This window comes from Ambystoma mexicanum, chromosome 10, assembly GCF_040938575.1.
Source record: "Ambystoma mexicanum isolate Mex_15411 chromosome 10, UKY_AmexF1_1, whole genome shotgun sequence".
Classification (NCBI taxonomy): domain Eukaryota; kingdom Metazoa; phylum Chordata; class Amphibia; order Caudata; family Ambystomatidae; genus Ambystoma; species Ambystoma mexicanum.
Genome location: NC_090932.1, coordinates 1,270,524,497 through 1,270,540,030, shown reverse-complemented (window position 1 = coordinate 1,270,540,030; position 15,534 = coordinate 1,270,524,497). Strand labels below are relative to the sequence as shown.

Here is a 15,534-nt window from a genome sequence, read left to right as displayed (position 1 = left end):
CCCAAGACACCCACCCCTCAAGCAAACACTATGCCCCATGGCCTCCAGGCCCCAACCAAACACTATGCCCCATGCCACCAAGCATGCACCATGCATACATACTCATAAAGACCCCAACCCCTCACCTCCAACTCAGCACACAAACTCACAAGCATACACCATGCACCCATACAATCTCAAGCCCCCCAACTCAGCACACAAACCCACAAGCATACACCATGCACCCATACAGACCCAAACCCCCCACCCCCAACTCAGCACACAAACCCACAAGCATACACCATGCACCCATACAGACCCGAACCCCCCACCTCCAACTCAGCAAACAAACTCACAAGCATACACCTTGCACCCATGCAGACCCGAACACCCCACCCCAACTCAGCACACAAACTCACAAGCATAAACCATGCACCTATACAGACCCGAACCCCCACCCCCAACTCAGCACACAAACATACACCATGCACCCATACAGACCCGAACCCCCAACTCAGCAAACAAACTCACAAGCATACACCATGCACCCATACAGACCCGAACCCCCAACTCAGCACACAAACTCACAAGTATACACCATGCATCCATACAGTTCTGAACCCCCCATGCCCCAACTCACCAAACAAACTCACAAGCATGCACGCATACAGACCCGGGCCCCCCACCCCCAACTCAGCACACAAACTCACAAGCATACACCATGCACCCATAAAGACCCAAACCCCCACCCCCAACTCAGCACACAAACCCACAAGCATACACCATGCACCCATACAGACCTGAACCCCCAACTCAGCACACAAACTCACAAGTATAAACCGTGCATCCATACAGACCTGAACCCCCCACCCTCCAACTCACCAAACAAAATCACAAGCATGCACACATACAGACCCGGACCCCCCACCCCCAACTCAGCACACAAACTCACAAGCATACACCAGGCACCCATACAGACACAAACCCCCACCCCAACTCAGCACACAAACTCACAAGCATACACCAAGCACCCATACAGACCCGAACCCCCACCCCCAACTCAGCAGACAAACTCACAAGCATACACCATGCACCCATACAGACCCCCACCCCCAACTCACCATACAAACTCACAAGCATACACCATGCATCCATACAGACCTGAACCCCCCCACCCCCAACTCACCAAACAAACTCACAAACATGCACACATACATACCTGGACCCCCCATCCCCGCGTCTCAACATACACTGAAAGTGCACACAACAACAACAAACATTCAGGCAGACCCGACCCCCCCTTACACCCTCAGCATCTCAACATACACTGCACTTGTACACAAACACATTCAGGCAGAACCGACACTCGCCCCACCCTCACATCTCAACATAAACTGAACTTGCACACAAAAACAAACATTCAGGCAGACCCAACACCCCCCCACCCCCAGCATCTCAACATACACCGCACTTGCACACAAACACATTCAGGTAGACCCGACACACACCCCATCCCCGCATCTCAACATACACTGAACCTGCACACAAACACATTCAGGCAGACCCGACACACACCCCACCCCTGCATCTCAACATACACTGCACTTGAACACAAACACATTCAGGCAGATCCGACACACACCCCCTCCGCATCTCAACACACACTGCACTTGCACACAAACACATTCAGGCAGACCCGACAAACACCACCCCTTCCGCATCTCATCACACACTGCACTTGCACACAAACACATTCAGGCAGACCCAACACACACACCCCCCTCCGCATCTCAACACACACTGCACTTGCACCCAAACACATTCAAGCAGACCCGACACCCCCTCACCCCCGCATCTCAACATACACTGCAGACATACAAATACAAACACCCATACACACCTGACACACTCCCCCACCCCCGCATCTCAACATACATACAAAAACAAAAAACACAGTCAGGACGGACCCGAGACAGACACACACACACAAACATACAGCCCCCCCACCATGTACTTACCAGACGTGCTGGAACGCTGGCGAGGCATCTGGCACTACGGCTGACGTGGGCGTGACAAGGCTGAAATGCCTTCCGGCATCAAGCCTTACTGGCCACGCCAGCCGTAGTGCTGGCACTCCATTGGTGGAGCACACACGCACTACGTGGCTCGTAGGAGCTGCGTGGTTCGTGTGCACTGAACCAATGAGGGCCAGTGTTTTGTCTGGGCCGGAAGACAACAAAGACTTTCCTAATGGAGGGCGGCCGATGCTGCTTGCGGGCCGCCCTCCATTAGGAAAGTGTTTGTTCCTGGCGGGTCGGACAAAATGGCATGGCGTGCCGCAACTGGCCCGCGGGCCGTATGTTGTGCACCCATGCTTTAGGGGATACACCCCTATTTCTTCTGTAGCAACACACTTTGCTTCAGGTGAGCTAAGGGGAGTTGAGGGCTCAGCGCCTTCCTCTTTATGCTGATTAAGCATCCACTCCTTAGGTGGCGGGTCTTCTCTTTCTTCTTGATACATCTTACAAGCTAATCGCTAATCTGTTCTCTAATTTCTTCCCTGTGTATGCAGCGTGCAAGTATGTGGTCATGTGTTGCAATAATGCTTTTGACAATGATCCCCTTGTGGCCACGGCATGAACATTTTATCTGCTGTACCCTTTACCCATTCCGCACTATTCTGTTTAAGCTTGAGCATATGCTGTGGCAGTGTCTTGCATAGGTGCATGAGAGGAGTATCCCCCCATAATGACAAGTCTCAATTGACTGTTGATACTTACCAGACCATTAAATACACCTTATTCCTTGACTTAAATCACCACTTTTCAACATTTTAAAACAACAAATATGAGCAAGAACCATCAATTGCTGCTCAATCCTCTTATTTCAATAGCCTATCTATTCTCTTGATTGGCGCCAATCGTTTTGCTACACTTTTACTTTTTCAATTCTTCACAATCTCTATCGCTCTTCAACAAACAACAATCAGACTAGTCGACATTACACATATATAAACACTGTGATCACCTCTTTCCTCGCCTTTACTTTTTACCCTGTACAGCGTTTGGGACATCACCTCACGTAGTCCTGACGTACGCGTTTTATATTTCACTCTAAACCAGTTGGGGTTCGAAATGTCTCCTTCTAACTCTCTTGAATTAGGACTCTCTATGTGGTCTCTCTTATCTCTACAATTATTTCCGTTACTTAAAATGATCCTAATCCCATCCCTTTTATTTGCCATTCCCCTTAGTGTACTCACCATTCGTTAATCGACCCGAGGCCTTCGGTATCAACTCCTCCTCCAATCCGACCACTTCGCCTTCCGTCCGCAGAGCACCTGTTGAAACCGGGCAGGGATTTTGTCAAAGGGGGACCCGCCCATCATCTCGTTTCTTCTTGCAAGTTTATTTCTATTCAGCCACTGTCCAACGGGAAACTCCACGTTCTTCCAGCTAATGGCGGATGCCCAATCGTCCGAAATACTGGAGCAGAACTTAGTTTGGATCTTTTTGAACCATCCGCACCGCTACCACGTGAGCTTAGGACCCTTTAGCAACATGCATGTATTGGATGGGTTCACACAGAATAACTCGGGAGTACAAAAAACCTAACCAACTCAGGAAGATGGCAAAGTACTGTTATATTAACAATTATCTAAAGAGGGAGTTACAACGAACATCAACATTTTAAAACAACAAATATGAGCAAGAACCATCAATTGCTGCTCAATCCTCTTATTTCAATAGCCTATCTATTCTCTTGATTGGCGCCAATCGTTTTGCTACACTTTTACTTTTTCAATTCTTCACAATCTCTATCGCTCTTCAACAAACAACAATCAGACTAGTCGACATTACACATATATAAACACTGTGATCACCTCTTTCCTCGCCTTTACTTTTTACCCTGTACAGCGTTTGGGACATCACCTCACGTAGTCCTGACGTACGCGTTTTATATTTCACTCTAAACCAGTTGGGGTTCGAAATGTCTCCTTCTAACTCTCTTGAATTAGGACTCTCTATGTGGTCTCTCTTATCTCTACAATTATTTCCGTTACTTAAAATGATCCTAATCCCATCCCTTTTATTTGCCATTCCCCTTAGTGTACTCACCATTCGTTAATCGACCCGAGGCCTTCGGTATCAACTCCTCCTCCAATCCGACCACTTCGCCTTCCGTCCGCAGAGCACCTGTTGAAACCGGGCAGGGATTTTGTCAAAGGGGGACCCGCCCATCATCTCGTTTCTTCTTGCAAGTTTATTTCTATTCAGCCACTGTCCAACGGGAAACTCCACGTTCTTCCAGCTAATGGCGGATGCCCAATCGTCCGAAATACTGGAGCAGAACTTAGTTTGGATCTTTTTGAACCATCCGCACCGCTACCACGTGAGCTTAGGACCCTTTAGCAACATGCATGTATTGGATGGGTTCACACAGAATAACTCGGGAGTACAAAAAACCTAACCAACTCAGGAAGATGGCAAAGTACTGTTATATTAACAATTATCTAAAGAGGGAGTTACAACGAACATCAACGGATGGACACTCGAGTTCTCTCAACGATCTTTTCATAAAAACATACCCAAAATACATCAGAGGTGATGTCATACTACGTGGAAAATAATGAAAAACCTACTGGGGATCGGGACAGGCTTAAGTCGAATGTCGAAGTATATTATCTATAAGGACTAGGATTGTGATTGGCTGCCCACTGTCGGATGGACAAAATATGCCTACCTCTAAAACATGTCATCTTCAGAAACATTAGATAGACGGTTTCTCATTGGTCTTCAAACCATAAGGTCCTTCGTTATATGGACCACTACAGTTGGTTGGCACGCTTGTGCTATATCTGGAACATTCGGTTTACTTAGCAGCACTTCAGCCCAGACCCAGGTGCAGGGAGATGGGGTATGACTCTACCTCCCCACCCAATCAGCCCAGCCTCTCTAATCACCCAAGCCTTCTGTCATGAAGATTGTCTTTGAACTTGGCCTTGCAAAGCATCCTTGTCTCTGAGAATACATGAGAGTGCGGGCACTCACTATTGTGTTCTGGCACTCCAAGTTCAAACTCTATTTTCATCCTTGGCTCACGTGACAGGAGACCATGATTTTGTTGATTTTGCAGGTTTTAAATGTCTTAAATGAATTAAACTTGGCACTCTTGGTGTTTTTTCTTTGCACCTTAACAAGAGATGATTCATCCTTGCATGTTCACTCCTTTTCAGAATAGATAACCGACCTTGGCTGCTTCAGTCTTGACTCCAGGCCAGACAACCTCACATTGCAGCTCCACGATTCAGCTTATTCTTTCTGTGACACAATTTTCCCTTTCCTCTGCATGGGACTTGGTTTACTAAAAGAATTCATGATACCGATGTCCAGCTTCTATACAGTGGCGCTTCTCCTGCTTTCTATTGACTACATATAGCCATCTTCTATGATGACTTAGTCTACCAAGCGTTTCAGCGTCTGTACAATTATGGAACGGTTGATTCTCTGCAGCACTTTGACCACATGTAATCTTCTTTTTCATATTTAAAAGTTCTCCTGATTCTTTACTTCTTTATTAGTTTCTGTAGGAACCATAGATACCCTTCAGCCAGTATCCTGAGACGTCGTTCATACTCTCTTATGACGTCACAGGCTTCTTTCTTTGCACTTTTTTCATATTGCTTCAGGGAGTTCCTCCCTCAAATTGTCATCCCTTCGGGGATACATTAAATAGGGTTGTCTCCATGGGTATCTTCTTTTGAACATACGTTGCAGTATTGGCACAAATGCCGGTGTCAAACATGGCACGATCTCAGGCTTCCAACATATGGGAGGTAGGGAGGATGGGTTTCCTGCAGAGGCATGCAGCTGCTCCTCTACAATACCCTATGGCACGAGTGCCTCCAGAACATTTATAGCCACTCAAGTACCGGCACACGTAGCACACTGCCTGACACACCTTACAGCATGTATGACCAAAGGGCAATTTCAGGGAAGAAGTGCCTCCATGTACTGGCCAACAAAGGAAGATGTGAGGATAATTTCCTAAAACAAGTGTCCCTGATGAGCGATGTTGACACACAACATGAGGTAATACATTACATATTGTCAGGCCCAATGAGAGGGGTAATAATAATAGAAGACCACCAATTTCTGAAGTGCACTGACAAACAGGGAAGAGAAATCCCTGGGTGTTGGAAGAGAGGCCAGTTACAAATGCAAGGACAGGTATTTATCACAGAAGGCTGGGACAAAGGACTGATCGGCTGTAGAGCAGTGGCGCTTTTAGAGCAACCGCGAGTGGTTGTGGAAAGAGTAAACAAGAAGTGCCTTACAGTATGGAACACATACACTAAAATACCAATGTGGGTAGAGTATGAAGCAAGCCCACTATACATACTCCCTTTAAAAAATGCCTCTCTTTGCATAAGAAATATGAGCACAGTAAAAATAGGGAAAAGTGAAGGGTGCAAATACATTTTTGATGTGCCTGTTATGAAGATAGGCACAACAGTATTAATGGCCCATTAATGGGGTTGTGTTTCCAGAGCCTACATGCAGCTCCCTCCAAATTGGGGAGGCCTTTGCTCCCTAGTGGTAATAAGTGCATCATCCCTATTAGTGCCCCAGAGTGAGGTGCAGATTGGTGATTTCCTCCAGATGACTGCACACCTATGAAATAAGAGCTCCCTCACCCTTAAACGCACAAGGAGGGATAACTATTCCTCAGAAAAAGCAGCAAATACGTATGACGCCTTACCAGATGAGCATAAATTGTTCAGTTGAACTGAAATGTTCTTTACATCCTTCTTTGCCACCGGTCTGCAAGCACATACCAATGCCAGTGGTTGTAAATAACACAGTGGGAATTGATGCAGGTGGTAAATACCACTATGAAATGCTTTAATGCAATAAGGGAAGAGCTGAGAGCAGTCAGGCTCATGACTCTCCGAAACAGGTATGCCCCTGACCTTATTAGTGCCATGGAAGGTGGCATTTGTGCAAGAATTGGTCCATCTTGCTGCAGCTGCACACAATTGGTGGAAGAGGTGGGTGACATCGTAGATGATGACTGGTTTACATACCTGTTCTCATGGATACCCACCTGGTTGGCTAATGCTATGATTGTCCATAATCGTACCAGTACTACTGGCTTTCGGTGTCTTGAGAAGAGCATTAAGCCAATACAAAAAGACTGCAAAAAAAGCCGTAGGAATGAAAATAGTGATAAACTTGGATACTCACGTGCATGATTACGTATTACCCAAATAATTTGAACGCATGGTAGATTTGACTGAATTCGGTCACTACCATTAGTTTGAATTTTTTTGAACAATTTGGGTCAGAAAATACCGACCATGAGGAGCGGGCATTGTGGGGGGGTTCCCCGCTCCCCATGTTCGGGATTTGCAGCCACAGGGGATGAGGGTGTCTCCCCTGCATCCTTAACAATGAAGGCAGGGGACAAAAATTGCTCGTCCCCCTGTTTTCAATGAACGGTCAAAACGGGGGCCTGAGCAATTTTACTGCGGGCAATCTGCCCTTGACCAAAACATTTGCGGCCCGATCAGCCAGATCCCATGATTATACACAAACGGATGACTTCCCCCGTACCCAAACCATGGAGAGCCTTATTCCACCTCCTGGGTAAAAATGTACATATGCTCAGGACGCCCACATTTACACAGAGCACTGGGTACATTGTGACTCTGAGGGGGAGTGCTGCTACATGACCTGGAGTCCAGACGAACACGTGAGACGTGGAGGTAGCTTGAGGGTGTTGAGTAAAATATGGGTACCCAAAGTACCCTATCTGGGGGAGAGCAGAAGAATGTGAGTGGTCGAGGACTCGACTAGAGGGGGGAGTGTTGGGTGGCAGATGAATACATCATCCATAGCTTCTGCCCCTCCCCCGTATCAATACCACAAAGGTGAGAGATGTTACTCACTGAGACAGCCGTTCTGCCCTTATGACCTACAGGTACAGCAATGTTTGGGAGCAATGTGAGCTAAGCATTCAAATTAGCATTGTAACAGTGAAAGAGCGTGTATTAGAAGCAAATATGCACTCCACATGAAGAACATGTACAATAGGTAATATATGCATTTAGACATGAAGAAAAGTAACATAGCATCCACAGACATAACGAAAACTAACACGACCAACGTATAAGGTTGCAAGGTGAATGCAACAATTCCCAAGATGCAAGCATGTTCTCCCAGATTGATTAAAGTTTTATAAGAGTACAACCACCTTTATTAGCCAGGTGCAACAAAACAGTAAGTCAAAAAACTCCATGAAGAATAAGTGTCCCCAGTGGCAATAGAAAACACAACATTAATGTTAGCTGAAATCTTAATAAATAGAGGTAAATCTATTCCAAAGACAGTCCCATCGCACGTGACCCTTAATTGGGGAGCACTGGCCATTCATTAGAAGCGAAAACCTATGGAACACCTCCTATACTCCCTAAATGTACACATAGACATGAGGCAACACACAAGGCCAAGTACAATGGGATTGCCCGGTCTCATGGCCTGAACATGAGGGATGGTAACTTTTAATAGAAGGAAGAATGTTCCATGGGCCTCTGTCCTCCTAGTTTAAGTCTGCGTCTTATCCTGACGGCCTGTCAAGTGTCCAAGGTTGTTTAGCAATGTGCCAACCTATCAATATTCTTAGAGACATGCCGCCCATCAAGTAGTATGCCAACCAACCCCTTGTCATGAAAACTATGCAGTTTAACCTTTATCAGTATAGCTATGGTCCCAGGCAGAGCCATCAGATATCCGTACCCCAATAGAAATGTTTAGCACTTATGGAATCTATATGTAGCCTAACCCACTAACCTTTCCCTGCTCCCCGTAGGTTTTGTAAACTGATATTATGTTATGACGTAATTGATGAGACATTCGTAGTACTTAAGCAACTGCTTTCCATAAGTATGTTGAGAACGATGAGATTTCAATGCTTGTATGCTGTCCCGGCTTTATTTCGATGTGAATAAAGTTGGGTTTTGCTGTGCACATTGTCTACTCTGTCATTGAGTCTGGTTTGGATTGACTCTAATTCCTCTGAGCCTATCTGGGATTTTGGGGCCACCTTAACACTCTGGTATTCACAAGTGTTACAAAACCCTTGCCTCTAGCCTTTTGATATATCATATTTGGTCTTCTTAGTCACATTTATCTACCCTAAACACTACACCAGCCTTGGACCTGATCACATGGGCACGGAGAGGAAATATAGAGTGGAGCAGTAACAGACCTGAGCTTGTCTCTCCCTAGTAACAGTTGCCGGTATATCATCTGTGTCTCTGCATCTGGATCCAGTGGGTCGCTCCAGTCCCCCAGCGTAACTGCAGAGTGAGTCCGACTGCAGCCACGAACTGAAACAAAAAAACAGGAGGTCAGGCAAGGGAAAGGAAAAAATAGTGCACAAAGCACACATACCTGCACACTGTCACCACAAAGGGGCCGAGTGTTATATTGTTTTATGAGCTGATTTCTACGGAGGCAGGCCAACCTATAAATAAGCAGGAAACTGATCTGTAATACTTAGAAAACCCCTCCAGAAAGTGGCCAAACACTAAATGGGCAGGCAACAGGCCTTTAATTCTTAGCATTGATCTTTAAGAGAGGCCAGAAAAATCAGTTATTATTCCTAGACATGACATCCAGAGGGAGGCCTGTTGTTAAATGAGGAGGGTGTTATTCCTTCATATCTAGATATGATGTCCAGAAAGGCCAAGCAAACAGCAGATTTCAGGTTGAATGGGGGTAATTCAAGTGCAAAGTGCTGGGCTTTGGACCAGGATGATTCTCTGTGTCCTGGGTTCGATAACTTGCTCCGGTCGTATCAGCTCATCACTGCCCCCTTAACTCCTTAGGTCAATAAAATGAGAACCACACTGAGTAATAATGGCAGTAATAAGTAACCTTGGTTACCAAGCCCTCTGAAAGTGAATTTCTGGTGTCAGTGGCGCTATATAAAACACCAGAAATATATATATATAATGATAATTATACTAGACAAGACATCCAAAAAAAGGAGCTAGTCAGGAATTAAAACCCACACTCATTTCACTTTAAATAGGAATGAAAAGTGATGTTACCTGCACAGAGAGGCAAGGGCTGGATTATCAAAACATTTCTGGCTGGTGCAAAATGTTTCGGTGGCGGTCATTTGCACAGTTAGATTTCCACCATGTTTTACCAGTACTATTTTGTGTGGGCTACGTTTTGCAGAATTATCAGTGCAGAGAGTCTTCAGTCAGAGGCCCCAGTCACCAACTGGAGAGTTGTTTAAATTAGTGTAGATTTACCAGTGCATAGAGTTGTGTTAAAGGTGCTAATTCAGGCCCAGATAGAAGGATGCACTTACCAACTGCAGGAGTAAAGAAGATGCACTATGGGGGTGACCACCCTGAGCCACAGACACACTGTATAATGGATTTCACTGAGAATGGTAGGGGGAAATGATACATTGGATGTAAACTTGGTCCAACACATTGCTCTATGATTATCTAAAGGATGGGGAGGGACCAAAATAGTGCAATCACAAATACACGTAGTGGGAAATCCCTCTGAGCCGGCTGGATTTGGGAACTTTCCAATATAAAACACATGACCACAACGACAGGGATGTGCAAAGCAGGGAGGAGGCTCAATTTACTCGTCATATGGGAATTAACACCACTGGAACTGGGTGATGTAACTGAAGGGCGGTCAGCCAAACAAGCCACCCAGCACGTTACCAGGGAGGGTGGCTCTGTACCAGTGTGCCGGTAACATGACCGCTGATGCCGATCGGCAGGTGGCCGTGGGAAGGGAACACTGGACAGAGTGGTGTTCCTGGGAGGAACAATCAGACGGTAAGTTCCTAAGCTCTGGTGAGGTGGCCAGCCCTTGAGGTATCTACCACAGAGTCTGCGAAGGTCATTATCTAACAGGTATCGTGTGAATGTCCCCTTTCACACCAGCTGCACGGTGTCTTGTGTCCTGTTCTCAATGGTGCTGACCAATGGCAGCATATTAAAGTTTCAGCAGTCAGCACAAATGTTGCTTCACTAATAACAAGATGTTCTGGGTTGGGTTGTGAATAAAATGTGGTACCACATGGGGAGGTGAGGTGATGGGAAACTATTGAACTGTTTGCTCTAATGATGCTTTCACTTATTAATGTAACTATTGAGGAGGAGGAGGAGATTGCAAACCAATCAAATCCCTGGGAAGCACGGAAAAAAACGAACCCTCTAACTTGCAAATGTTTCTCCAGCCTCCCGACTATTGCATTTCTTGTTATAAAACTACTGTTCATAGTCCATTCAGATGTCAGCCTCTCGATCAGAGCTAATCCACTGTTCTGTTTGATTTGTGCTCACCAAGCTGTAATAAACACTGTTGCTTCTTTCCGGTTTGTGCTCCATTTTTGAGTATAGTTTTTATTATGCACTAATCAATGGACCCCTGACTACAGAGTCTTCAGGCAGAGACCTCACCCCCAGATCGAGATGTATTCAGTTAGTCCAGACTTACCAGTGCATATAGTCTTCAGGCAGAGGCCCCAGTCATCAGCTGGAGAGTTATTGGGATTAATGTAGACTTGCCACTGTAGAGAGTCTTCAGACAGAGACCCGAGTCACCAACTGGGGAATTATTTAGATTAGTGTAGACTTACCAGTGCAGAGAGACTTTAGGAAAAGGCCCCAGTCACCAGCTGGAGAGTTATTTAGATTAGTGTAGATTTACCCGTGCAGAGAGTCATTAGATAGAAGCCCCAGTCACCAGCTGGAGAATTATTTAGATTAGTCTAGACTTACCAGTGCAGAGAGTCTTCTGGCAGACGCGCCATGGCCCGGCTTGAGAGTTATTCAGATATAGTGAGACTTACCAGTGTGGAGGTTCTTCGGGCAGAGGCCCCATCCCCCAGCTGGAGAGTTAGCCAGACTTAGTGCAGACTCACCAGTGCACAGAGTCTTCAGGCAGAGAGGCCCCAGTCACCAGATAGAGAGTTATTGAGACTTAGTGCAGACTTACCAGTGCAGAGAGTCATCAGACAGGTGCCCCATCCCCAGCTGGAGAGACATGCAGACTTAGTGCAGACTAAACTATCCAGTCAAGGGACTGATCCGGCACCTCAAGAGGCACCGAACGCGCTTGCAACCCCACTTGTGCGTTCTGACAGCAAGCAGCAGATGCAGGAGATGGAGTGTCACTGAGAAGAAACGTGGATTCTTCTTCGTAGTCCCACTACAGATCCAGTGGTCGTTGAGCCACTGAAGGTGAATGCTCACTCACCTGACTGTTCAGAAAGCAGACAGAAGATGTAACGGCTGGAAAACCATTGCAAACCAGCTCTGACTCACCTGTGCGGTCGGACTGCAGGCAGCAGGTCCAGCGGCCACTGCGGAAGGCCCCCGGGTGGTAACAGGGCTGCATTCGGTCGTTGTAAATGCTCGCCTTGCGCAGCGCCGAGAGCCACTGGTTCAACTCGTTCACATTCTGCAGGAGAGAAAATGGTGTGTCACTGAGGGAAGAACAGGCTGTATATTCAGGAGACAGGGGGTGCAGGCCAGAGCAAGGAGCCGTGGCAGTGGCTCTCAGATGGGACATATGCTAGCGACAGCCAGGAAAGGACTGCAGCAGTGGACCAAGCCTCAAATTTGGGGTTAGGGGTTTGGATCTGAATGGCAGTTTTGTAAACTGGTCACGAGTGGCAAAATTAAACCCTTTGTGTGGTCGACTTTCCCCCTTCATCTGAGCTCAAGAGGCTTAATGAGGTGACATGCCCCCAGGCGGCGGACTGGTCCTGTTTGTAAAGGCCTGCTGTCCATGTCAAGGGCCCAAACGAAGCTGAGGGTCCCTTAACACGAGTGGTGGTGCCATTACCGAAAAGATCGGCCTGACGCTGAGGGGCATATCACCATAAGCACCCTCGAATAACTGCACACGGGTGCTAAAGGCCATGTTAAAATTTAAAAAAGGAAAAAGGTACCTTTATTCCGTCCTGGGGCGCAGCGTCAGGCACAGGAGTTGTTCTTCAGTGTTGAACACTGAAGAACAACTCCTGTTCCCAACGTGCATCGCAGGATGGAATAATGCTAGGTTTTTCCTTTTTTTCATTTTAACTTCGCTTTTAGTACCAACGTGTAGTTACTTGCGGGTACTAAAGGCGATATGGGAGAGGAGGGAGGGAACAAGGTAGGCCAGGGCGAGGGGAGCACAGCCTTGGGGGAGCTCGGAATACGTGCTTATACCAAAGGATTCAGCCCGCGTTCCTCCAACCTCCCTGATTGGCTGACTAGCCCAGGGTACTAATTGCTATAACACCCTCCTTCTGCTTATTAGATGCATCTTTCATCCGAATTCACAGTCTATTTCGTTTCACAAAGATGCAAATCATTGCATCATAGGTGGTCCATTGATATGGCTTGGGCAGGCTTTTCTCCACTGCCACTATATGTCTACTGCTGCCATCAAGTTAATGATTGTTTAAATGTAAATAAATACACCAGAAAATGCACTGCTCTCTGCAGTGAGAAATTTGACAGGCTCTTGCCAGCCACCCTTTGCTGTCCGAGCCAAGGACAGAGTGATACCTTCTGCCTCGAAGTGGCAAGGCTTCGGCCCTCCCTAGCCAGGGACTTGCATCTCCCAGGCTGAACTGAGGCATGCACCAATTAAAAAGCGGCCCAATTTCACGATTAGCCATCCAGTAATTTTTGCGACAGACTGTTTGAGTAGTACCCAAGGGGGTGTTTTTGGTCAAATGTGCTGCAAACTGCATTTTAAAGAATATTTGTGCGCTAACACTGGCCACAACCACTAGCTGCATAGTGAAGCAACTCAAATTGGCCCACTTTGACACCAACCCCCCCCCCCCCACACTAGCATGTTTCATCTGGACATTGGGCATTGCACTATAGGTAGTCCAAGCTTAGTGACCGTAGTCTCAGCATGCACACGGCTTCAGCACGACAAGGGAAAATCCCGTGTGCATTAACCCCAACTCGGACCAAAACTTTTTATGGAAACTGTGCTCATTTTGGCACTGTAACTCTTCCATCAAAACTCTATAAGGAGCAAATAATAATAGCCGGTCTGGAAAAATTGCTGATAATTTTTCTGGACCGGCAAAGTACAGCTACAGATCTCCCTGCCAGGCCTGACCTGCCGGTAGATCAGGCCCCTACTGGCAGATAATTGCTGCAATCACAGGCACCAGTGTTACAGGAACCAGTTGTGATTGTGGCAACCCATTCGCACAGGGAATGGGAACTTACTGTTACTCCGCCAGCCCTAATATCCCGCTAATAACGGGATATCGGGCGGAGGACACGGTAAGGCAGGTTTGCCGGTAGCCCAGAAGAATTACTGGCGGGTTACCGGCAAACCCGTAATGAGGGCAATATGTCTACAGAGCGCTGTCAGAGCTCCAGTACTTCTAAGCACTGCAATAATATCTGGTATTACCACCCAATGTAATAGTGCTCAATTTATCAACCTCGCATGATGTAGTGCTGAGTCAGCCTTTCTAAACTGCACTTTGGCCTGTGTACTGTACACTAGCAAATAAATAAATACATAAATCATATTTTATTTAATGAAAACACTCATTGATGAACCAAGGCTATTGTTTCTTTCGAGGGCTACCTGGGGTTATCTCAGGGCTCAAGTGGATGGTCCACGGGTGGACGTCGTCCACCCACTATTTTCAGAGGGTGGATGCCGTCCCCCCTGGGTATTTTAGAGGCCATGGTGATGGATGTGTATAATAATAACAAGTAAGAAACATCAATTATTTTTTAAATCATGGATCCGTAACCGGAACTCGAACCGTGGTCCCCAGGTTAACAGGATGGGTTCTTCATCACTGCGCCATCAATGCACCTGATGAAATAAGCGCAAACAACAGTCTTAAAGCAGACAGGACAGGCCTGGATCTGCATAGTAACAATAGAAAAGCTTAATTTCATTGGCTGTTTTATCAGCCAATGAAATTTGTTAACACTACTGAGTGCTGTGGGTGGGCGCAGTGGCGCGCGCGAGATATGTAGATTAGTGGAGCCAAACACTTTCATTTTGTGCGGCTTGGGCATGTAGATGATGTGACCACTGTCTGACAGTGGTGCTGAGCCAGTGTGTGTGGCGTAAGGTCGGGAACGTTGGCGGAGCATATACTGCAGTAAGGTAGGTTTGTTAACTTAAACCATAAAATATGTATAAAAAGTATTAACTATTGTTTTAAACTAGTTTTGCTGCTAAATATATTAATATTTTGTATTCTTTGTATTTATTAAATGCATAGAGCGCTTTACACCAGAACGCTTTACATTACAACAACAGGAAAACATTTGAATACATTGGAAGCATAATTTCAAAACATGAGATGAACCATCAAAAATAACATGTAGAACCATTTACCAAGGACTGTAAAAGAGAAACAGAACAGAGGAAGAGTAAGAGGGAAATAATGAGGTTAACAGGATGGGGGATGAACAAGATGACATTTCAAGGAAGAATGGAAGGAGGGATAAGAGAAAATGGTGTG

The 15,534-nt window shown here is 46.3% G+C and overlaps 1 protein-coding gene across 2 annotated transcripts in view; it reads right to left on the bottom strand.

Annotated features, from left to right (window-relative positions):
• Positions 1 to 15,534, bottom strand: part of RASAL1 (RAS protein activator like 1) — a 1,443,380-nt gene that overhangs the window by 161,878 nt on the left and 1,265,968 nt on the right. For both annotated transcript variants that reach the window (XM_069619245.1, XM_069619246.1), the window contains 2 exons: positions 12,350 to 12,485; positions 9,250 to 9,370 (listed from right to left, as the gene is read on the bottom strand). In XM_069619245.1, the coding sequence (XP_069475346.1) occupies positions 9,250 to 9,370; positions 12,350 to 12,485 (257 nt within the window). The remainder of the gene's footprint in view (positions 1 to 9,249; positions 9,371 to 12,349; positions 12,486 to 15,534) is intronic.